Source organism: Podarcis raffonei, chromosome 1, assembly GCF_027172205.1.
Source record: "Podarcis raffonei isolate rPodRaf1 chromosome 1, rPodRaf1.pri, whole genome shotgun sequence".
Taxonomy (NCBI): domain Eukaryota; kingdom Metazoa; phylum Chordata; class Lepidosauria; order Squamata; family Lacertidae; genus Podarcis; species Podarcis raffonei.
In genome coordinates, this window is record NC_070602.1 from 17,024,289 (window position 1) to 17,047,851 (window position 23,563).

A 23,563-nucleotide genomic window follows, 5' to 3' on the forward strand; every position below is an offset into this window, starting at 1 on the left:
GGAAACTCCTGCAAGGCCAAATCATGTACTGGTAAAGGGCTGGAACTGTTTCAAAGAGAGAAGGGCTGAAGTTCAGCTTTAGCTAAGCAGGAGAAAGAAAGAGAATCACCTCTAGTCTCTAGGACAGAAAAGGTTTAAAGGCTAAAGTGTAGATTCAACCAAGTTTAAAGAGGGTCACAGTGGGACCTAACCTTGACTCTGAACCTTTCTTAATCACTTCTAGTCACAGGTTTTGTGCATTCTGTAGTGAGTCACGGCAGCTAGACTGTATAGACTTAGGACTGCAGGCTAGTCACTCATTCACTGTGGAAGCCCTTTCCCTCATTAACTATAGCAGCAAGAGGTGGAAACTAGTCACAGGTACAGATTTAGGAGTATTCTGCAAGGAAACCACAGCTCAGTGAGCATCAAGACGCTGTAGAGCAATGGTTCCAAATGTGGATGTTAAGAGGCAAGAGGGTAGCGGGGAGGGGGGTGCTGGAGGTGTCAGTTACTATCAGACTTTGAAAAGCTGGCGCCATTAGATCCAAGTTCACCAATTTTGTTGAATTAAATCGATTTAATAGGGTTTTGAATAAACATGCAATTCATTGCTCCTGCTTCGAATTTCATTGTGTTAATATCTCCCTTAACAGGTCATGCAAACCACTATTCTGAACAATGCACTTTGTAGGGTAGGGTAGAGGGCATTGGGGATGAGTTTATGGAACCAGAGAGGCGGTGCTCCACTGCCCTAAAGTATCACAGCTCCAGGCAAAGTATGAAAAAAACCGAGCTAAGCAAGTTGGGCACCTGTATGGTTGAGCCAGCAGCATTCTAGAGTAGGGTTTCGCAAACTTGGGTCGCTAGTTGTTTTGGGACTACAACTCCCATGATCCCTAGCTATCAGGACCAGTGGTCAGGGATGATGGGAATTGTAGTCCAAAAACAGCTAGGAACCCAGGTTTGGGAAACCCTGCTCTAGAGTAAATTTGGAAGCAAACTTCAAAACACAGGACATATATATATAGTTGATTTTTAAGATCACTGATACTATCATTGCCAGATCTTGATAACTCCGTCCCAGCCACATGTAGCAAGGAGTGACGGAAGGGCTGGATGGAAAGTTGCGCACACGCAGGCCTGGCTTTGCGCGGACAGCGTGCGAATGATCCGAGCCGTGCGATAGTTGTAGAAAAACACTTTGCCCTCCGAACTCCCCGTGACGAGTAGCATTCCGTCAGGGGAAAACTCGCAGCCTATCGCAAATCCTTCAACCTGCAAGAATCCGGAATCGAAAGAGGTTAAATAAATCAAGATGTTAATTAAGGAAATGGGATATGATCTATAACCTCCCGAAATTTCATAGTGTAATAAACATGTCAGTTTTTACCATAATGGCCTAATTGCTTCCCTAGGTGTTTATTAAGACAGCCCCATTAAGGACTTTACATTGTTAGCGGCAGCCGGTTTATACGTGACAAGGCTATTAGCAACTAATAACACTTGCAGGTATTTTAAGCTCTACTCGCTCCTCAGTTTAGTTCTAAATTAACTAAAATATAGAGAACAGGGTTGAAGTCGATTAATTTTTATCCCCGCTGTAAATCAGAAGCATAAGCAGGCATTTAAAAGGGCAAGATCTATTACGAGTTTGCAGAGAGGGGAGGATACCTTGTGCCCTTCGTATATCTTCTTTTTGTTCATTCTGTAGGGCCGCAGGCTAGAGAACAAGGCCAGGTAGTTGCCATTTGTCTGAGCAACGAAGGCAGGCTCCTTAGGATGCGGTGCAAAACTGGGGCAGGTGTAACGTTCCTGTGTGGAGAATTGGGAAGAACGGCAGAAGGATAAAGCCTTGGCTCCAAGTTCTAGTTCCAAAATTGTACCAGGCCTATAATCGAGCCTGAGCAGAACAAACCACATAATCATAGAATCGTGATATTGCAGAGTTGGAAGGGATCCCGAGGATCATCTAGTCCAACCCCCAGCAATGCAGGAATCTTTTGCCCAACGTGGGGCTTGAACCAAGAATCTCACGCTCTACCGACTGAGCTATCTACGATCTTTCCTTGTTTTGACACAAGTCCACTTACCCAGCCCTTCTTCTGTTTCACCTGCATCTAATTTTCTATTGTAAGCTCCTCAGGGCAGGGGCCTGACTTCTGTGGAATGCCGTGCATGGCGACGGCTACTAAATAAACGTGAGCAGAGCTAAATGGAAAAAGGAAACCTGAAAATGATTTTCTGACAAACTCTCTGAGGGTTTTCTTTTCTGCCCTTTCCCCCAGCTGAACTGTTGGAGAAATGCACCTTCTACTCGACAACACAGTGGAAAACCTGGGTGCAAATGTGGATCCAACCCAATTTACATATTGTTGACAGTAGTATCTGTGCCCTACTCCTCCCCACTGCTTCCTTCATCTGCCTGTATGAACAAGCAATAGAGTTTTGAGCAGAAAATAATAACCAGAAGACAAATTTCTGGGTATTTGCTGGGGTGTGTGTTTGTGTCCTGTTTACGAAACTACACTCTCCCAGAGCAAAATCCTCCAACCCCTGATTTCACCACCTACAAACTGAGTCAAGGAATTTGATCCAACCCTACAACAAGTAATATATTTACGTTAGAAATGAACCGCGCAGTATTTATTTAGTTGATGCTACGAAAACGCACAAAGAAATCCCACGTGTCGGAACAATCAGAAATCATTTCTATGATATGATTTAGCAGCGGCGGCAGCAGCAGCAAAAATCAACCCTGCATACAATTTGCTCTGCTCGCTTTGCTGCACAGCCGTATCAGAGTAATTTGTACGACTGACGATCGTGTCGCTTCAGGGAGACGGGACACGTGTTGCAAATTATTCCCTTTTAACAACGAAAGCAGCAAATGTTGATGGAGGAAATGAGATGTGCTTCTTAAAAGAAAGTTGCGCTCCTGCAAAACAGGACTCAAGCAGCCCTTTCAGGACATCCCAGTGCCAGCCTCATTTCCTTTGACCACTTGCTCACGCTGGAGCGTGACATCAACTTTGGTGACCATCTTTCCCAATTTCTCCACGTGATAGTGCGTAAAGACAAAATGCAGATCTTTCCAGGTGCTAATTTGGTGGAAATTGTTCTGCATTTATCCAACAGGAGTGTGGAGGAAGGAAATCCATATGACCATGGAGGACCATGGGCGTGGGCAGGATTTGTTTTGGGGGGCAGGCAACTGCTGGGGGGGCAGAACCTCAATTGAGTACAGTGGTACCTCGGGTTAAGTACTTAATTCGTTCCAAAGGTCTGTACTTAACCTGAAACTGTTCTTAACCTGAAGCACCACTTTAGCTAATGGGGCCTGCTGCTGCTGCCGCGCCGCTGGAGCACGATTTCTGTTCTCATCCTGAAGCAAAGTTCTTAACCTGAAGCACTATTTCTGGGTTAGTGGAGTCTGTAACCTGAAGCATATGTAACCTGAAGCGTATGTAACCCAAGGTACCAGTGTGGTGTAGTGGTTAAGAGCGGTAGACTCGTAATCTGGGGAACCGGGTTCGCGTCTCTGCTCCTCCACCTGCAGCTGCTGGGTGACCTTGGGCCAGTCACACTTCTTTGAAGTCTCTCAGCCCCACTTACCTCACAGAGTGTTTGTTGTGGGGGAGGAAGGGAAAGGAGATTGTTAGCCGCTTTGAGACTCCTGAAGGGGAGTGAAAGGCGGGATATCAAATCCAAACTACTACTACTCTTCTTCTTCTTCTTCTTCTTCTTCTTCTTCTTCTTCTTCTACCACTGTACTTTCAATGCTTTTCAATATATTTTGCAGATCTTCCATGACCTCCTCATTAATTTTCACTCCTTCTCATTGTGGTGCTCAGGCTGTGACTGATGATCAGCCCCCATACACATGAGCGGGGGTGTCAACTTGAATTAAGTATTGGGGGGAGGGGCAGGTAAGCCCTGCCCAGCATAAGCAATCACATGATGTGGCACATGCACACCATTTGAATGGCAATGCCCATCAACTTCCTCAAATATTTTATGGGTGGGGTTGGCTCCTAGGAGTTGACTCCTATGCACAAGAGGGAGGTATCAGCAACCTAGAAGTAATGCGACATTTGCAGAAGTCTAAGGAGTAACTTCTTCACACAGCACATAGTTAAAATATGGCCACCAACATGAGCATCGCTTATTTCCCACAGATTCCTCCCTGGAGCCAGTTTTTAGGAAGCCGCAACAGTGAAAGAGATTCACCACTTTTAATCTAAGCCATTCCTCCCATATGTAATACCTGAACTGTTTTTGTCTGAGCTTTTTACCATACCAGCTCTTAAACGACCTGAACCCAGACACTTGGTGTTTCAATTGAATTAACCACTTCTTCTGGTGTATCAATAAAATAATCCATATATATCATCTATCTATCTGGACATCATGGCTGGTAGCCATTGACAGCCTTATCCTATATAAAGGATGGATCAGGTCATTTGTTCCAGTGTAGAATGGACAAGAGGCTCAGATGTAAAAGTCAGCTGTTTTAGAAAAGAAAGAAAGGCAAACTATGGAAGCTGTTTTGGCTCAATGAATGGTGTTTACCCTCGATGAAAGTGGAAATTGACTTTTCAGTGTATTGGGAGTGCACGCAGCCTTCCATCTGAAAGATTAGAGATGGAAATTTATGAAACTATAGGCATTTTTTTTTGTAATTGTTTACCAAAAAAACCCCCAAACCAACCCTCAATTTCACGCTAGCTCTAGAGAGCGCAGTAAACTGCCCCATTCAATAACACTCTCCTTTTTAACTCCCAAGGAAATCATTTTGTTTAAGCTTCTGAATACATCAGAACTGAGTGCTCTGCAGTTTCTTATTCACTGAAGCGCGTTGCTTTTGAAGTGCAAATGACTAACCTACTATCACAATTTATGCACTGGATTGTACATCTGCAAATCCGGACAAAGGCAATCACGGAAAGTTGGGAATGGGCAAGTTCTATTAAATCATCCACTCCATCTCTCCGCGAGGACAGAATTGTTCTTTTCAGAGATAAATGGATGCAAACTGACCCTGATTCTTTATGTTTTCAAAAGAGACTTGAGTTTCCGCAGACTTCCTGCTATATGTGAAACGGATGGATTTATGTAGGAAACGCCTTTTAAAAATGGTGCAAAATCATTACACCGCACAAGATGGCGGTTCTAAAAGCAGCCAGCTTCATTCTTCAGGAAGTTGCAAGAAACTCACAACAGGGAGGTGTCTAACAACTTCCTGTTCCTAAAAAAACAGGTGTAGGGAATCTGTTTTTCTTGTCAAGAGCCTCATTTCCACAGAATAATCTGTTAGGGCAGGCTTCCTCAAACTCAGCCCTACAGATGTTTTTGGCCCACAACTCCCATGATCCCTAGCTAGTCTCAAAACATCTGGAGGGCTGTGTTTGAGGAAGACTGTGTTAGGGGCACCTGGGAATAGTGGGTGGGGTCACAGCCAGCAGTTGCCAGAGCAACACCAAAGTGGGAGGAGCCAGCTTAAATGCTTGGAATTTGATACTAGGCCAATGGCCACAGCTTCCCTAGCTGTGCCAAAAGCCCAAGACTGAAATCTGAGAGAAGGTTCACGTTTCATCCCACAGAAGTACACAGGAATGACCCCCAAGCAACCGCAGAGGGCGGGATTCAGCCAGGGGCGGCAACTTGAATAAACTCCATTCCGCATAATCGATCACAAGACACACACACCATTTGAATGGCAATGCCCATCAACTTTGCGAGGGCATGGCCTCCTCAAATATTTTATGGGGGAAGTGAAGGGACTTTGACCCCTAGGAGTAGTTTCCTGTGGGTTCAGCTAATGATTCCCATCTGTGGAAGCCTGACTTCCACCTTTGCAACAGGAAGCTTTCCCCCTCCTGTCCCCACGCGCTCACCCCCCAAAAAATAGCCCTGCGGAGATCGGGAGAACCCCCTAGAACAGGACATGGGGAGAGGAGAGGGGCGATCATTCTGCCTGGCAAGCAGAAATGTCTGCCCTGATGGAACAAGACACAGCACAACACTCCCAGGGTACACATGGCTACACAACGCCTATGATCCTTGTCCTCTCATTTTTAGTGGAGGTGCCAGAGTCCCTGATCCACAGGTGAATTTTAAACGCAATAGCAATAGCCATGCAAGCCTGAAGCTCGCTCATGTGTCCCACTGTGTGTAGACCCTACACACCAAAGGAAAGTTATGAATCGGCTAAACATTTGTCCAAAAAACTTCATCAAAGAGACTGGGGGAAATTTGTGGATTATTTGAAAGGTTACTGTACACATGTAAGTTCGTTAGCAGGCTTCACTTAAACTAAAGCCTTACTTTGGAATTACCCAGAGGTCCGGCGGTCCGCCAACCCCGTGGCCAGAGGGGAAAAACAATTCCAGAGACTTCTTGGTCAGAGAAAAGAGATTTATTGAGATCTGCGCAGAGGCAGCCAGTGGAGTCTTCTCCAAAGACTGGCTACTACGATACAAGTAAACAAGCATTTTTATACCTGAGAGCATGTCCATCTCCCCAATTCCCTCCAATCAGCTGGCAAGGTTAAGCTTATTTCCTTATATGGCATATGGCTATATGGTTAGCTAAACGCCCCTCCTTCCCTTGTTCGTGTGTTCTTCTCTTGCGTTACTGCAGCAGAGAGCATGTGCAGAAAGCAACTGCAGTTTCTGCTTAGCTGAGAGGGAAAAAAAGGAAATGGGCCTCCCTGCTAGCTGGCAGAAAGAGGAAGTTGGCCTTTTTGCAAAGCCGCTGCTCTCTCTCCTAGCCGGCAGAAAGAGGAAGTGGGCCTCTTCCAAATTCAGCAAAGCAGGATAGTAAGCAATTTTAACAGAGCAATTTAGAAAAGCAATTTATCAAAGCAGAGCAATTTACTTTAGAAAACAGAGCAATTTAGAAAAGCAATTTATCAGAGCAGAGCAATTTACTTAAATATAAAATACAGGGAATACCTTCCCTCTCCCTTCATTCCCTCCTCTTCTTTTGGGACAACCTATCTCCTAGGTTCGTCCTGGTCTCTCGGGTTTATAATCCTGGGGAAGAGCAATAAGGGCCATGATTCTTTTTGCATCACACCTTGTAAGCATTGCACGAAGCAGGGTATACAGAGGCAAAGAAGCAGAAGGATTAACAGCGGCCCTGCTAATAATACCACAATATGCCTGAGCCAACTGCCATGAGGCAGCCAGGAATATAACCAACCCCATAGATCACCTCCTGTAGTTTTCAGCGGGTTCCTGGCTATCATCGTTTCCATGTGATCAATGGTGGCTGAAATGCTGACATTATTATCTGGGACATATCTATTTTATTGCTGAAGGGCCCACTGATACTCGTGCTCTATCAGCTGCCTTGCTTCTTGGGAGGTTGTGTCCCACCTCTCTAAGGAGGAGCCTATTATCTTAACCAATTTTCCCACCTGTCCTTGTGGATGCTTAATACTCTCATGATTTCTTCCCAACACACTGTATCCGAAAGGGGCTTCTCCCTCTACATATATTAACATATACCCACAGGAATATATATCCACCCTTGCAGAGGCCTGACACACGGAGTGACCATATCAAAGAGTTCTGGCCCCAATATCAAAAGTCCTGGCGGTGCCTTAAAATTTGCTGGGGAAAAAAGTCTCTACATTGGGGACGCTGCCCGCGGGCGTCCCTCCCATCCACTTGTCCAGCCGTGCATAGAAGTGTCAGCATCCGGAGTGACACCAGCAGGGCAGTTGTCTGGCGCTCTTCTGGAGATGGTTAGCTTCAGAGGATCATCAGGATTTGGTGTAACTGTCCAATCTAAAATAGCCTTCTTCACTTAAGTGTGGTGGACCCAAGGGGTGAGGTCAGCAACTTTAACAGCAGTGGGCCTGGGTCCACCTGAAAGAGAGAAAATCTCGGGAGAATGACTGCACATAATTATCAAACTGCACATTTTGACTAGCATGGGGGGTTATTGCAAAACTGAGTGGACAAAGGCTGGTCCATTGTCAGATCCTATTGACCTAGGTAGCCCATAGCGGGGAATGATCTTCTATAACAGGCACCTGGTTACTCCAAATGCCTTTTCAGTTCTGGTAGGCCAGGCTTCAACCCATCCTGTATACGTGCAGATCGCCACGAACAGGTAGCGGTATGGTCCACAGCGGGGCAATTTAGTGAAATCCACAACAAGGTCTTCCAAGGCTACCACTGCATAGCCTGCTTTTCGCTGTCCAGCCTTAACAAAGCTGCTTCCATCCACAAACCATGAAGGCCAGTGGGGGTTTGCTTCATCTTTGAGGTCAGGCCTGCTAAAATATTCTTCATCCATTACTTCAATGCAATCGTGCATCTGTTCCTCACCTTCTCCTACCGGCAACAGGGTAGCTGGGTTGAGGGCGGTGGTGACTTGAAACTTCAAACGCGGGTGCAGCAATAACATTTGACATTTTCTCATTTTAGCCTGGGAGAGAAAATAGGTACCCTTCATGTCAAGCAAAGCTGGGACTGCATGCAGGGTCACACAAATGGTGTCTTGGCCAAAGGTGAATTTGTCTGCTTTGTTCAGTAGGGTGGCTACTGCCACAACTGCTCTCATGCACGGCGGTAAGCCTTGTTCTGTAGGCGTCAGGCGCTCAGATAGGTATGCCACTGGCTGTTGCCAGCTTCCCAATTTTTGGCACAAAACCCCTTTCGCTGTCCCTTGGTCCTCATCCACGAATAGAGTAAAGGGTTTCTCAGGGTTTGGGATGCCAAGCGCTGGGGCTTGCTGTAGTGCCCTCTTCAAATCCACGAAGGCTTGCTGTTGTTCTGTGCTTCAAACAAAGGGGTCTCTCTCAGTTCCTCTGGTTGACTCATGTAGAGGCTTGGCAATGATGCTGTAATTAGGTATCCATATCCTACAAAATCCTGCAGACCCCAGAAAGCCACGGAGTTCTTTGGTTCTGGTATCAGGATAATAGCCTGCTTCCTTTCTTCACTGGTAACAAAGGGGTGTTTCACTGTGATTGGCATTGCCTCAAGATCCTATGTTGGAGCAGTCGCTCTAGATGCACCCACACTCCTTCAGTCGCCCTTCGTGGGATGGGATACTTATTTACTGCAACAGGATTGACAAATGGCTTGGGCTTCACGATTATTGGTGGGATATTCTTTGCCATTCCTGGGGGGTTGCCTTCAGCCCATACCGCGGGGTTCACTTGTTCCAGAATACTGGCGGGGATGGGTCCCTCCTCTTCTTTTACCATCATGAGGCGCCAGTACTCCCTCAGGGGTGCCTCCACAACCAGTTCCCCAAGTGACATAGTGGACAATGTGGCTTCTCCCGATGGCTTAAAGGTAATTTGGGCTTGCAACTTTACCAACAAATCTCTTCCTAATAATAGAATAGGGCATTCTCTCTTCCAGTGCCCTTCCTGTCGGCAGATGGCGCACTGATTCCTCCCCAGGCGGCTTCGCCCTCCTCCCCGGGCACTTCCTCTTTCCTGAGGGGTGGGTGTGGTAGCCTGTAATGCCATCAACTTCCTTGTTTGATACTTCTCCTTTTTTCTCTGGGCCTCCTCATCTCTCTGATTGTAAGTGGTTTGAGCTATTTCCAACATCTATTCCGGCCCATGGCCGATGAACCCCTTATGCTTCTGGATTTATTATTTTTTTTTTTTTTTGGCGAATATCGGACGCTGCCTGAGCTACAAAGGCAGCCTTTATAATGGGGCGTTGGCAATATCATCTGGGTTCTCCTCAAAGGTAGGGTTCTAATTTCTCCAATTGCACACATCAGCACTTGAAAAAGGCACATGTTGGACTGTATAAGTGCATGGTGGTGCTTCCCCACCCTGTCCTGGGGGGCTGGTGGGTCATACACTCTGCGTAGAGGCATCATTGCAGTCCCACCCTTTTTCTGTGCCTTATGGGACTTATGGAGGGACGCCCTGGTTGCTGCTTCTATCCATTCCTTCTGCCATTTCTTCCCTTGTGTTGGGGAACATCCTGCTGCTGCCAACAAATGGGAACTAACATCCACTTCTTTCGCATAGGGTTGTACATACTGTTGCAATCTCAATGTAAGGTACTGTGTCCACCTTTTTTCCTTTCTTTGCTAACTCAATTAGTCCCTTCATAAACTCCTCATCATTCTCTTCCTCTTCGCTCTCTAATTCATCAACCTTGGAGGGTTCAGGCTGAGGGCCGGCTCCTCCCTGGTCCTGGGGCCCTGGGCCTGGGGGATTCGCTAGAGGGGCAGTTGGTGGAGCATAGGGTGGCGGCGGTTTAATGACTTCCCCCTCTTCTCCTTCCGGATCTGGTATCACCGGGGGCCTTTCTGACTTCCCTGCCGGTCGGACTGCACATATTGTATTTTGTGGGGCGTCGCCTCGGCAGGCTTTCAGCCACGGTGGATTCTTTTCTACATTGGTTTTCCAGGTAGAAATATAGGGGATCTGGTCTGGGTGGACGTCCAAGATATTTTGATATAGTGGGTTGATTAGTTGCAAATTAAATCTGCCCTCCGAGGGCCAATTAGTTCCTTGGGTAGGCCAATCAACCTTACATAATGTCCTCATCCTCTCTCTTCTCAATTTGAACCCAATCATCATGCTTCGTAGCTGCTTTCCAGTTGGTTAAAAAGCATTTCAGAGGACTACGTTGGCTTGCCCCAGACCCCATTTTTCAGATACTCCGCTCCTAACCGGGCTTAAGATCCTTTCACACTTCACACACTACAGACTGTGACTTGGCGAACTCGCGTTGCCAAGAAATGCACAGCCCTGCAATCGCTCGGCCAAGGGGACGCTAAGCCCCGGCCCACACTTGACAATTCAGCCCCTGGAGTATCTGACATGCAACATACAAAACACACCCCAATATAATTAACACACAAAACACACCAAAATAATTTTCCCTCTGTTTCCCCTTTCCCCAACCTTACTGGCGGCACTCTACTGCCACCTCTGTTTCCCCTTTTCCCTTTTCCCGTCCCTGTCTGGCGGGGCGGCACCTTATTGCCACGGCCAGTTCCTTTGTTCCTTTTCTGGCGGCACTCTACTGCTCACAGCCAGACCCTTTATCCCTTTTCTGGCGGCACTCTACTGCTCACAGCCAGACCCTTTATCCCTTTTCTGGCGGCACTCTACTGCTCACAGCCAGACCCTTTATCCCTTTTCTGGCGGCACTCTACTGCTCACAGCCAGACCCTTTATCCCTTTTCTGGCGGCACTCTACTGCTCACAGCCAGACCCTTTCCTGGCGGCACTCTACTGCTCACGGCCAGGGGAAGCTGATCAGGCTTCCTACCACGCCCTTTCCCTTAGGGTTACCTGTTCCGCTGCGGACCCCTCCTTCGGCCGTCCTCTTTTCTCCCCCGACTGGGTGTCTCGGCTCAGGCACAGCGTGGCGATCTCCCCCTACGAACTGGCAGGGTGCGCGCTGGAGATTGCGAGCGCTGGTCCTGGTTGCTCACCCGGTCGAGTCTGGTCCCTCGGCTGGGGGTGGGGACCTCTTCCCGGCCAATGCACCAAATAAAGCCTTACTTTGGAATTACCCAGAGGTCCGGCGGTCCGCCAACCCCGTGGCCAGAGGGGAAAAACAATTCCAGAGACTTCTTGGTCAGAGAAAAGAGATTTATTGAGATCTGCGCAGAGGCAGCCAGTGGAGTCCTCTCCAAAGACTGGCTACTACGATACAAGTAAACAAGCATTTTTATACCTGAGAGCATGTCTATCTCCCCAATTCCCTCCAATCAGCTGGCAAGGTTAAGCTTATTTCCTTATATGGCATATGGCTATATGGTTAGCTAAACGCCCCTCCTTCCCTTGTTCGTGTGTTCTTCTCTTGCGTTACTGCAGCAGAGAGCATGTGCAGAAAGCAACTGCAGTTTCTGCTTAGCTGAGAGGGAAAAAAAGGAAATGGGCCTCCCTGCTAGCTGGCAGAAAGAGGAAGTTGGCCTTTTTGCAAAGCCGCTGCTCTCTCTCCTAGCCGGCAGAAAGAGGAAGTGGGCCTCTTCCAAATTCAGCAAAGCAGGATAGTAAGCAATTTTAACAGAGCAATTTAGAAAAGCAATTTATCAAAGCAGAGCAATTTACTTAAATATAAAATACAGGGAATACCTTCCCTCTCCCTTCAAAACCAGACAGTTAAAATTAATGCTAAAGGAAAACTAGGGAGTAATTAATAATTGGAATAATGAAGGAAATTCAATGTTACAAATTTAAAAAAATATAAGAAACCACAAAAGGAGTGGGGGGGGGAGTCAAAATAAACATATTTGTTGGAAAATATTGGATCTGTATTTTTGTCAAAATATTTTTGAAAAACTGAAAAATAAAATTTATTATAAATAAATATTTGCCCAACCAGCCCAGTACAGAATACTCTAAGTGGAAAGAGCACTACAGAGTCTCAGTTAGAAGTATTTCCCGCCACCTGCTACCTGATTCCCTTTAACGTGCCTTGCCAGTGACTGAACCTAGGACCATCTACCAGCAAATCACGTGCTCTAACACTGACCCACAGCTCCTCCGGCCTGTGAATAGAAGACTGAATTCCTGCATCCTCTCCCCAAAACTGAGCAGTATGATGAATAAAATGTTTCATGATTTGACAGCTACAAGGAATCCGGTTGAAACCCAAGAATGTGCTAGAGAACCAAAGGGGACTTGAGGACAGAGCGATATGTCTGATGTTCCCGAGTTCCAATCCTACCTCAACCATAAAATAATGGTTGCGGCCAGGCAGAGAGCTGTCTGGTTCCAAGCCCACGGAGTTAGAGGAACAAAGGATTAAATAATCAAGAGATTAGCATGCGTGAATCAGCTCTTTGCTACCTCACTAATCAGCCCAGGTTGACATTTCTAACGGTGCGCCACCATGCATATTTACTTCAGAAGCAAGTCCCACTGTGTTCAATGGGGGTTCACTCCCTGATGAGCAGGCATAGTAAATGAAATATAAATATACTTGAAACAAATGCATGAATAGTTCTCTGGTTCGTTTGACATTTATAATCAAAGAGTAAATTAAGGGCTGTTAAAGAAGCATAATTATTGTCTAAAATGTGCTTCATACAAAAATAAAATAAAACAATGTCAAAAATGGCTTGAGTACAGAAATGCTGGGCTGTAGTGTCAGTTGCAACCTTCCATTGTAAAGCAAATGTGATCAGTGCGTAGCAAAATGGACCAGGTGCTGCACAGATGGACTTAATTACCGTATTTTTTGCTCTATAAGACTCACTTTTTCCCTCCTAAAAAGTAAGGGGAAATGTGTGTGCGTCTTATGGAGCAAATGCAGGCTGCGCAGCTATCACAGAAGCCAGAACAGCAAGAGGGATTGCTGCTTTCACTGTGCAGCGATCCCTCTTGCTGTTCTGGCTTCTGAGATTCAGAATATTTTTTTCCTTGTTTTCCTCCTCCAAAAACTAGGTGCGTCTTGTGGTCTGGTACGTCTTATAGAGCGAAAAATACGGGTAACTTAATAAGGCTCCAAGATGCTGTTGAGAAACTGGGCTCTTTCCAGGCTGACAAGAGTTTGGGAAGTTTACTTGGCACTGTGGAAAGCGGGGAGGTGATTATTGTTATCATTGCTAAGACTGCACTACCTGGGCCTAACAATCTGAAGCTAGCAAGATACACAAACAATAGTTTGGAGTCACAATCCTCCGCCATAGCAGACTCCCGGGCAAGGTGCCATTTTTCAGGCAGCTTGCTGATCCAGAACTCAAGATGTAAAGCTATCAATTCAAGGATAATAACACCTTGAAGAAATTAATATTCTAGTGCTCTGACAAGAACTTGGGAGCAAATCCCACTGAACTTAATGAGGCCTACTTCCAACTATCCATGCAAAATAATGAAGGGTGCTCTGCTGTTTCTCCTGAGCCCTGCACCTACAGATTGCAGCACAATGCAGCAGAGTCCTGTTGGATGAAGGACAAAATAGTAATAATGCCAATACTAATAACAATTATTCGATTTCTTACCTGTCCTTTCCCATAAGGTCCCAGAGTACAGTACTGTGATACCTCGGGTTACATACACTTCAGGTTACACACTCCACTAACCCAGAAATAATAGTGCTTCAGGTTAAGAACTTTGCTTCAGGATAAGAACAGAAATCGGGCTCCGGCGGCGCGGCGGCAGCAGGAGGCACCATTAGCTAAAGTGGTGCTTCAGGTTAAGAACAGTTTCAGGTTAAGAACAGACCTCCAGAATGAATTAAGTACTTAACCCAAGGTACCACTGTATTAAAAACAGTTTAAAATATATCACAACCTCATGAATAGGATCAATCCTAATATTTATATATCTCTCACAAGGGTCAAAGGCCAGGGTGAAGAAGTGCACCTTCAGAATACAAAGGAAACTTCACAATGAAAGTACCAGATGCACTTCTGTGGGGAAGGAATTCTACAACTTTGGGGCTGCCACGGAAAAGGCCCTGTCCTGGGCCATCCATCCTCTCTGTAAAAACACTCACAATACCCGAGAGTGGTGAAACTACTAAGAGCCGCCGCCCCCTCTGCTGATCTTAACACCCAAGAAAGTCTGTAGCGAAGGAGGGAGTCTTTCATATATTTTGGGCCTGGGTCATTTAGGGTTTTGAACGCTAATGTGAGCACCTTAAATTCGGCTCAGAAACAAACAGGCAACCAGTGCAGCTGTTTTAAAAAATTCTGGACCAGTTTCCGAGTTGCCTTCCAAGGGCAGGCCCACAGAGAGTGCATTGCACAGTCTAGAAATTAGCAGAGCAAGGAGTACAGTGGCCAAGTGATCTCTGTCCAACTTTGGCAAACCAGACGTAGTTGGCAATTGGTTCTCCTAGCCATCAAGGTCACCTGAACCTTCAGCGACAATACTGGGAACCAAAACTACTCCCAAGCTATGGACCTTTTCCTTCCAAGGGACTGCAATCCCATCCAAAACAGTCCATCTTCCCACCTCCTAGCTCTGAGGCGGAATCTTCAGTGTCCTTTTGACTGGCGGGAAGCAAATTTTTTCAGCGGTTTCCAGAGAAAAACTGCTGTGGGCTTTTTTCTTTTCTTTTTTAACGGAATAGTGATTGAGCCATCGTAGAAGTAAATAAAAAAGTAAATAAAAGTCTCACATGGTAGATTTGATTGGAGATCTTTGCAGCTGTGTGGAAATCCCAGGCAATGATGGTCCGGTCAGCTGAATCTTGGCTTACTGCATCAGTGCTGGTAAGAAATTCTTTCCCTTCAGGGAGGAACATGATATCTAAGGTTTGCTGTACTGCAGCTTTGTAAACTTTTATTACCTGTGGTTAAAAAAAAAAAGATTAAAAACCATAAAACAACCGTTGTTCCGGTGGCTTCTCAAGACATATTGCCTTTGCAAGCAGAAGAAGGCTATTTTAATGCAAAACTTTAGTGGGTCGCAAGAAGAGGAGGGAGAATGTCCATTCAAGTTCAGGGGAAGAACTCAAGATGGAGATAGGACTACATTGGCTTTTACATTTTTAGCATGCTCTCTAATCTCTGCACACATACCAAAAAACTGTCATCTCTCACAGTTAAGGCTGCAGATATGCTATACATTTAAAGCACATGACTTTGCCCCAATGATTCCTACAATGTGCAACAGCCTTAAGTAACTACAGTTCCCATGATTCTTTGAGGGAAGTCATAGGCTCTGAATGGATAGTCACCTTTTTAGGTGAAAGCTGAGAAATCTATGCTGCTTTTGGAAGAGATATAGTTGGTGTAACCCATAGTTACGGTACTAGAACAATACTGGTTCTCAATCAGGATACTATTAAAAGGAGACAACTGCATTCCACCACAACTTCCAAGGGATCGTGCATGGCACGCAAAGTGATTAAAACCTCTTCTTTTTCAGTATCTGCATGCTTACAGTAAATTGATTTTTATTTCTGCAAAGAAATGATCACAAAAAAAAAGTCAAGGAGCATTACCAGAAGAGAACTTGTAAGCTACTGGCTGGGAAAATGACTGTCAAAATAAATAACAGTTTACATATTTTAAAAAAAGGTCTCCACCGCTAGCAGCAACTGCCCGGAGAATGAAAATTTTGGTTAGGGGTGGCCAGCAGGGAGGGAGGGAGGGAGGGAAGAGCTTGCAATCGGAAAATCTGCAGCAACATTTCTGAATTATTTAAAGTTGCACAAGGAACGCGTGGGCTTGTAGTGGGAGAGGGAGGGGCGCTCCAACGAGCACGCAGTACAGGAAACGGTTGCCTGGCAACAAGACCCTTTGGAAGGGAAAGGAGTTAATATTGACAGTTGGAAAGATCAGAAGGGAGGAAAGCACAAAAGTGCAGAGAGCGCTAGACAGGCAGGCAGAGGGACAGAAGCTAATTAGTTGCAGACGGGGGACATGAAAGCAAAGGGAGAAGAAGCGAGGAAACAGTGGCTGGGAGTCTCAGAATAAGCATTTGTATTTTAATCTCTGATTAAGATGCTCCAAAACCGAAACGAAACAAAATACGTAATTAGGGCGCTCAGAAACCCAGTGTTTACTTGAAAGCCCTGCAGAATGTGCCTCCGGATGTAAATATGTTGTACTTGCACCCGAGGTATGCCGCATGGATCTTTCCCCCTCTTGTTTCAAAGATGCTTAACACTGTATCATCAAGACAAAAGAGCTGTGAAAAATTAAAAAAAAAGAAACATAGAGAGGTAGGAAGAAACTAGACAGCAAGTTGCCTTTCTATTTGTGCTCACTTGATTTTTGTCACCTCTTGGTTGAATTTTGGCCTCATTGGGGAGGTGGAACCTGATCACAGGAATGTATGAAACCACTTTTCTATCAATCAAAGGGATGAGGAGTATGCTGCCCTCCAGATATGGTTGGACTCCAGCCCCCTTCAGCCTCAAACAGCAGGGATGATGGGAGTTGTAGCCCAGCAAAATCTGGAAGGCCACAGGTAACCCATCCCTGTTATCCCTGAGCCATTCCATTAGTCCAGTGTTTCTCATCAATCTTGGGCCCCTAGCTGTTGTTGGACTACAACTCCCATCATCCCCTGCTTGCAGGACCAGTGGTCAGGGATGATGTGAGTTGTAGTCCAACCACAGCTGGGAAAGATTGATGAGAAACACTGCAGCAGTTCAGTGTGTCTAGCCCAGTAGTGTCTATTCCCCGATTGGGAATGGCTTTTAGATGGTCTTTCCTAGACCTGCCTGGAGATTCCAGGGATTGGACCTGAATGCAAACCATGTGCTCTGCACTAGTGACCTCCAGCTCTTTTCGAAGGAAACTTAACCATCTTCAAATGGTTTGTAATCCACCTACCTACCTCTGTGTCATGGTTCAGACATGGGACAAAACCACCTAAACAAGATGGGAACTGCATGGGAACACATTGTTCTCACTAAACTGGGCCATGTTATACTTGCAGTATTGAACACACCAACTTCAAAAACATATAATATCCATTTCAGGAATCAGCCACTTGCAACGTGATCTGAGCTCACAATTCTGCAAAAGGCTGTACTCAGAACCCACCGAGATGCATGCCAAAGCCTGCTGGAACAACGACAATGTCTCAGTCATCTTGGCAATAGAATCAAAGCTGAGGAGAGTCAAGAGGAAGAACAAAATGGCAGGGAAGTGTGGATCCGTCACCACAGCAACAGAGGCACTTCCTCTTCTTCCAGGAAGCCTGGATGTGTACTAGGAGATCCAGGGCTTCCTCAGGCCTGTAGTTGGCTGTTCATATCTCCAAATCTAAAGCTTGAAAACAAGGCTACCAGGCCTACAAGAAACAGCAAACTAAGAATGTTGGAAAACATTGCTTTAGTGCTAAGATACTTCACCAAATTTGTGCTCTGGTAGGTTTCTGAAAGAAAATACTGTTATTTAAACTCTGCACTTTTAAAATCCTGGCACACTTCAGTAAGCTCATCCATTTGGTAGAAGAGGAAAATGTGTTGTTGGTGGGTTTTTTTGCTTCTTTATATGAGCAGGTTTATTTCACACATACAAACAGGTTTTCGAAAGCCTGCTTACTGAAGCTCAATATTCCCAGACAATCACAAACGGCTTTCAGATAGAGGCACAATAGTGTCGGATGTTAACAAAAAAACAACAACCCAGTATTATGCCGGATTTTTTTCTTACTTAAAGAGAGTTCGAAGCTGAAGGCTAACTTCAAGGAAGATCATTTGGCCACACAAGAGACTCGTCCACTTTTAATACTGTGAAAAGCATACATTGAGCTGGAGTCAAAAGCCGTTTCTGTACTGATGCACTGCCTCCTTCGATTTGCAGTTGTGAACTCCAGAAATGAGTGCAACAAATCTGGACTCCACATTTTTGCAGCTTTGGACTCATTGCATGAGCAAGGAGTAGCCGGACTATAAAGCATCAAGCCTGACCACACAGCAGTTTGAAGTTGCCCCACAGGCTTTCACAGGGAAATGCAGAGCACTTCGCTTCTGTTCATTCTCTCTCTCACACCCATATTTATGGTTCTTGTTTGTAATATTTATTCGCTGCCCTTCAGCCAAAGGTCTCAGCAAGTCTTACAAATTAACTGATAGAAAGAATATAACAGTAAATATAGAAAAGTAGGTTCAGAGCAGAGCACATCAGAACAAAACACCAGCGTAAAAATAAGTCACACAAGCTAAAAGGCCTGTGCAAAGAACAAGGCTTTCCACTGGGAGCTGAAAAGAAAACAAAGATCATGCCAGGTGATCTCTTGGGAGGGAATTTGAGAAGTGGGTGCCACAGCTGAAAAGGCCCTGTCTCCAAACACCATCCCCCTTACCACAGATGGCAGAGGGGCCGAGAGCAAGGCCTCGGTGGCTGATCTCAAAATTACAGGTTAATGGAGGTCTAAAGCCAATCCTTCAGATACTCTGGTCCCATGTTATATAGGGCTCTTTAAGTCAAAACCAGTCTCTTGAATTTTGCTTGGAAATGGGCTGGAAGCCTATGTATAGTTACAAGACCTGATGGGATATGTTCTCCATGTCTGGTCTCTGTTAATAAGCGTGCAGCTCTAATTGGCAATCCTCAAAGGCAGCCCCACATAGCGGATATTACAGTAATGTGAACCAAATATACGGATAACTGCTACAAGGGTAGCTCTGTCCAGGAGGGGTCACAGCAATAGTTAAGTGGATATGGGGCAAGAAACTGAAACAGAATCTTGACAAGGTGGCGGCTCTGTTGATCAGCTGTCCAGGGAGGCTGTTTCAATCAGCTCCAGAAGGGACTCTACTTTCCATGCAAGATAAGGTGCACAGTTGGGGAGTGGTGTTGCACTTGTCTTTGTCTCTTGAGTTTCAAAAGGCATAAAGGACCTATCCGTAGAGGTTTATCCACCGACTGCACCCCTAGACAGCGACAGTCTAGCCACAGTTATCCATGCCTTAGTGACTTAAAGGCTCCATGGACTACCACAAACAGCATAAGATGGGGATGCCTTCAGAGACAGTTTGGAAGATAGTCCAGGGGTTATACAAAGATCCTCCGGCACCTTCATTGTACAGCTTCCAGAAAATGCTGAAGATGCACCTCTTTACCCTGGCTTTTGGCACTTGAGGTGCATGTTTTTAGGGCCTGCCTGTTTCTGTGGTTGTAAGCTGTTTTTAATTGTTTTTAATATTGTGTTTTAATGTTGTGACCCGCCCTGTGACCTTAGGGCGATTTGCAGGCAATAAATAAATAGTATTGACTATCAGTCTTGGTGGGACGCGGGTGGCGCTGTGGGTTAAACCACAGAGCCTATGACTTGCCGATCAGAAGCTTGGCGGTTCGAATCCCCACAATGGGGTGAGCTCCCGTTGCTCGGTCCCTGCTCCTGCCAACCTAGCAGTTTGAAAGCACATCAAAGTGCAAGTAGATAAATAGGTACCGCTGCAGCGGGAAGGTAAACGGCGTTTCCGTGCGCTGCTCTGGTTCGCCAGAAGCGGCTTAGTCATGCTAGCCACATGACCCGGAAGCTGTACGCCGGCTCTCTCGGCCAGTAAAGCGAGATGAACGCCGCAACCCCAGAGTCGGTCACGACTGGACCTAATGGTCAGGGGTCCCTTTACCTTTACCTTTACCAGTCTTGGTATTCCCTACCCCATTCCTTCGCATGTAATTCTACACACACACACACACACACACACTGCCAGTAGTCTACCTTCAGACTGTACTTCTCTCTCGTCTCTTCATTGAGTTAAGCTGCCATGCACATTGTTGCGCTGTGTAAAATACATTAATCAGCACCAGCATTTCACACTCCCACCTATTGATCCAATAGAGCACATATACTCTTTCCAGTAGCCAGGCTGGCTCTTAAAATGTTCTGCAGGTAGGAAAGACAGGTGCGTCCAGCACCATAAGCCACATCGCTCTGAAAGGCAGGCATGCCTCTTCCATCTGAAGCAACAATAGTCTCTGGTGCAGTTTCATCCACATCCTTGTGCATAATTTCACCAGGTATATTTTAAGAATCCCCAAGTAGATTTAATACAGATTTCAGCTGTGATAAAGCCCACTCTGATAAACTGAAATGGTTCTTGGTGACGAGCCAAAAAAAAAAGGGCATTCAAATGTTTAACTCTCTTTTTTTCAAAAAGATAAGTACACCCTCAAGAAGCTTTGCTGTAGAAAAGAAAGCAATGAAAGTGTTCTTTATCTGCCACCATCTCTTATACAGGCAGAAGAATCTCTCGTTGGTTTTCATAGCTGCTGAATTATCCTATGAATGGCAAGCTTGGTATGCAGAGAACTCAATTTACATGCATTTCATATAGAACCATTTTCCGGAGTTTCAACAGGGTTAAATATCTGGCAATGGGTATATCAAGCCATAAAAAGAGAATCCCCAAGACTTCTCCAATATCTGTGATCTGTGAATACAACTCTGGAATGCTTCGGAAGTTCACTGTGAAAACATGGTTCACCACCAGCAAACTGAGGAAAGGGAGGGGGAAGTATGGTTTAAAAAGTGACCTGCCACAAAGGTAGGGAGCCTCAGGCCCAGGGGGCAAATTCCAGGAGCCAGGCTCCTGGGACCCTCCATAGGTTATGCCTCTACCTTGGTCATACCCCTGCTCTAAATCCTCCTTGAGTGTTTTTTGTCTGGATGGAATGTGTCCCTGAATTATGGTATTACTGTTTGCTTTCCTGCATGGAGGATACATTTACTTCTGCTAAATTAAGTCAGCATAGCCACTGGAGGGACATGGAAAATTGTGCCCTGAGCTTTTTAGACTCATCAGCCCATGTACTATCGAAACCCAAGGGGCACATTGGTTGCCAGATATGGTGGCATTATTTTCAGCTCTCCAACCCCACTAGGCTAACTCAACCACCCTGTGGCTCCCTGATGTTGGGAAAGATGGAGGGCACAAGGAGAAGGGGACGACAGAGGACGAGATGGCTGGACAGTGTTCTCGAAGCTACCAGCATGAGTTTGACCAAACTGCGGGAGGCAGTGGAAGACAAGTGCCTGGCGTGCTCTGGTCCATGGGCTCACGAAGAGTCGGACACGACTAAACGACTAAACAACAACAAGAATAAAGATGCAGCAAGTATATAAGAGGGAATAAATGTCATGGATCTTAAGAATGAACTGAGAAGAAAGCCATTTCCGACCTGGGAGGAGAGGGGGTTGCGGGCAGAAATCCCTCCCACATCTCACACGCGGGGGCTGGCCCTTGCCCCCGCGTGGTTAGGGAATCCCCGGGCGTGTCAGCAACCCGGCCCGCCAATCAGCGGGCCGGGGAGGCGTGGCCTAGCCTATTTAAGACTAGGCACGACCGGGGACCGCCCTCTTTGCCCCCTTTCCAGCTGAGCGGTTTTCCCATCCCACCCTCCCTTTAGGTTTAGCTAGCCTTGACCTTGCTATGGACTTCGGTTGGTCGCCGCAAGGGGCCTGGTAGGAATTTTTCCAAGTTGGCACACTTCAAGCCTTTTGGTTTTTTCGCCTACCTCGTAGCAAACGTCACAACTTATTTGGTATTGGCGGTTAGGCATTGGCAGGGGTCAATTGTTATGCAAATGAAGGGGGGAAGGAAGCGCCATCACCTTCCCCAAAAGTAAGGGTAGTCCGGTAGAGGACTCCGAGGGGCGTGGCCTTGTCCGAAACCTAGGGAGGTAAGGGCCTCCGGCACGCCCCAGAGCGGTGACACCCGTGGGATCCTAGTTGGTGTACTTCAACAGGACTCCCACGGCTTGTGGACAACCCTCCCCGGTCCCCATGCCGGGTAGTCGATAGGAGCCAATGCCTAAGGCCAATACCTTCCAATTCTGTAATCAATAAAGTTGTGGCCTTTTTATGCCCATTAACCTTAAATTCTGTGTCCGGTGTCTTCATTTCACATGGGGGAGGGGACTTGCCACGCAAAGCACTGTCTAAAATACATGCGCTGTACGGATAGGCAGTTTGCATGCATCACAATGACAAGGCAACTGGGAAGTGAGTCCCTAGCCCACTCTTTCCAACTTAAGGATAAATTGAGCACACTGGAGACAAAATTATGATACGCCAGACAGAACATCTCCCGTCCTTATCTCATATGTGACCATAAGGATACAAGAATGGAAAAAGAGGAAATTGTGCTTGCCGCTTTGCACAAACAATCTTGATATAAAGATGGAAAATGGAAGAAAATAGATCCATACTGAACTACCCTAAGCTGGAAATTACTCCCCAATGATTTATGACCAGTCAAAGACACTAAAGGTAAACTAGTGTAAAAAGTTGGTTGGATTCTTTAACAGGAACTTTCCTACAACTTTTTTTATATATAAAAGTGTTATTAGGCCAAAATGGAGGCTTGCAGCCAACCAGTGAAGAGAGCAGCGCGCGCGCACACACACACACACACACACACACAAAACCTGTAGGGGAAAAAAGAGATGAATCTCAAAACTGTACCAATGTATACAATGGATTTAATAATAAAGTGTCAACAACTCTTAATCTACTAGAGCAGCCTTCATGAACCTGGTGCCCTACAGAGTACAACTCCAATCAGCCCCAGCTAATAATAATACCGACAAATGAACACAGCGATGACGGAAAAGTTCGATTTTGTCTGCATTTTAATGAGGAACAACCCAATTTGCACTTCTCAAACTAATGCACTAACCAAAACACATCCTTCAAAATTCACACTATCCAACCAAACAGCATTTACCAATCTTGGAGTAAGTGTGCATATATCGGTGAAAATAAAATACAAAACACATTACACTGGGGCAAATGGCATGTGTAACATCTGTGGATTAGTCAAAACTGCAGGCAAAAACAATGTGCTTTATTAGGTGAAATTCACACTAAAATGTTGGTGATTTTTCATGCTATAAAATAAAACAGCAAATTGCTGCAGAAATGTGGAAAACCAGATTTAAGACTGGGAAAACGAGGAACGTAATATAACTGAAATGGACAAATTCGTTGATCCCTACACATGGATGCTTTTTTTTTTTGCTGAACCACCAGTGGAGTCTCGTCTATTAGGGCGAGTGGGCACTGAACCGCCAATCTCAGGCAGCCCCTTGGTCAGCCTCCACTTGGCTGCCTTCTTAACTTGTAAACCAACCCAGAGGTGACCCTGGCTATCAGCTTCCTTCACCTTCCTTCTCAGTGTGGTCAAAGAATCACAGAATTGTCGAGTTGGAAGAG

At 45.8% G+C, this 23,563-nt stretch overlaps 1 protein-coding gene across 4 annotated transcripts in view; it reads right to left on the reverse strand.

Annotated features, from left to right (window-relative positions):
* Positions 1-731: 731 nt before the first annotated feature.
* The window catches only part of WDR25 (WD repeat domain 25), a 99,226-nt gene continuing 76,394 nt past the window's right edge, over positions 732-23,563 (reverse strand). For 3 of the 4 annotated variants that reach the window (XM_053374879.1, XM_053374967.1, XM_053375049.1), the window contains 3 exons: positions 15,057-15,227; positions 1,654-1,794; positions 732-1,257 (listed from right to left, as the gene is read on the reverse strand). In XM_053374879.1, the coding sequence (XP_053230854.1) occupies positions 1,036-1,257; positions 1,654-1,794; positions 15,057-15,227 (534 nt within the window). In that variant the 3' untranslated portion in view covers positions 732-1,035. Of the gene's footprint in view, positions 1,258-1,653; positions 1,795-4,358; positions 4,610-15,056; positions 15,228-23,563 lie in introns of those variants that run through there. The other variant, XM_053375037.1, reaches the window with a different exon arrangement.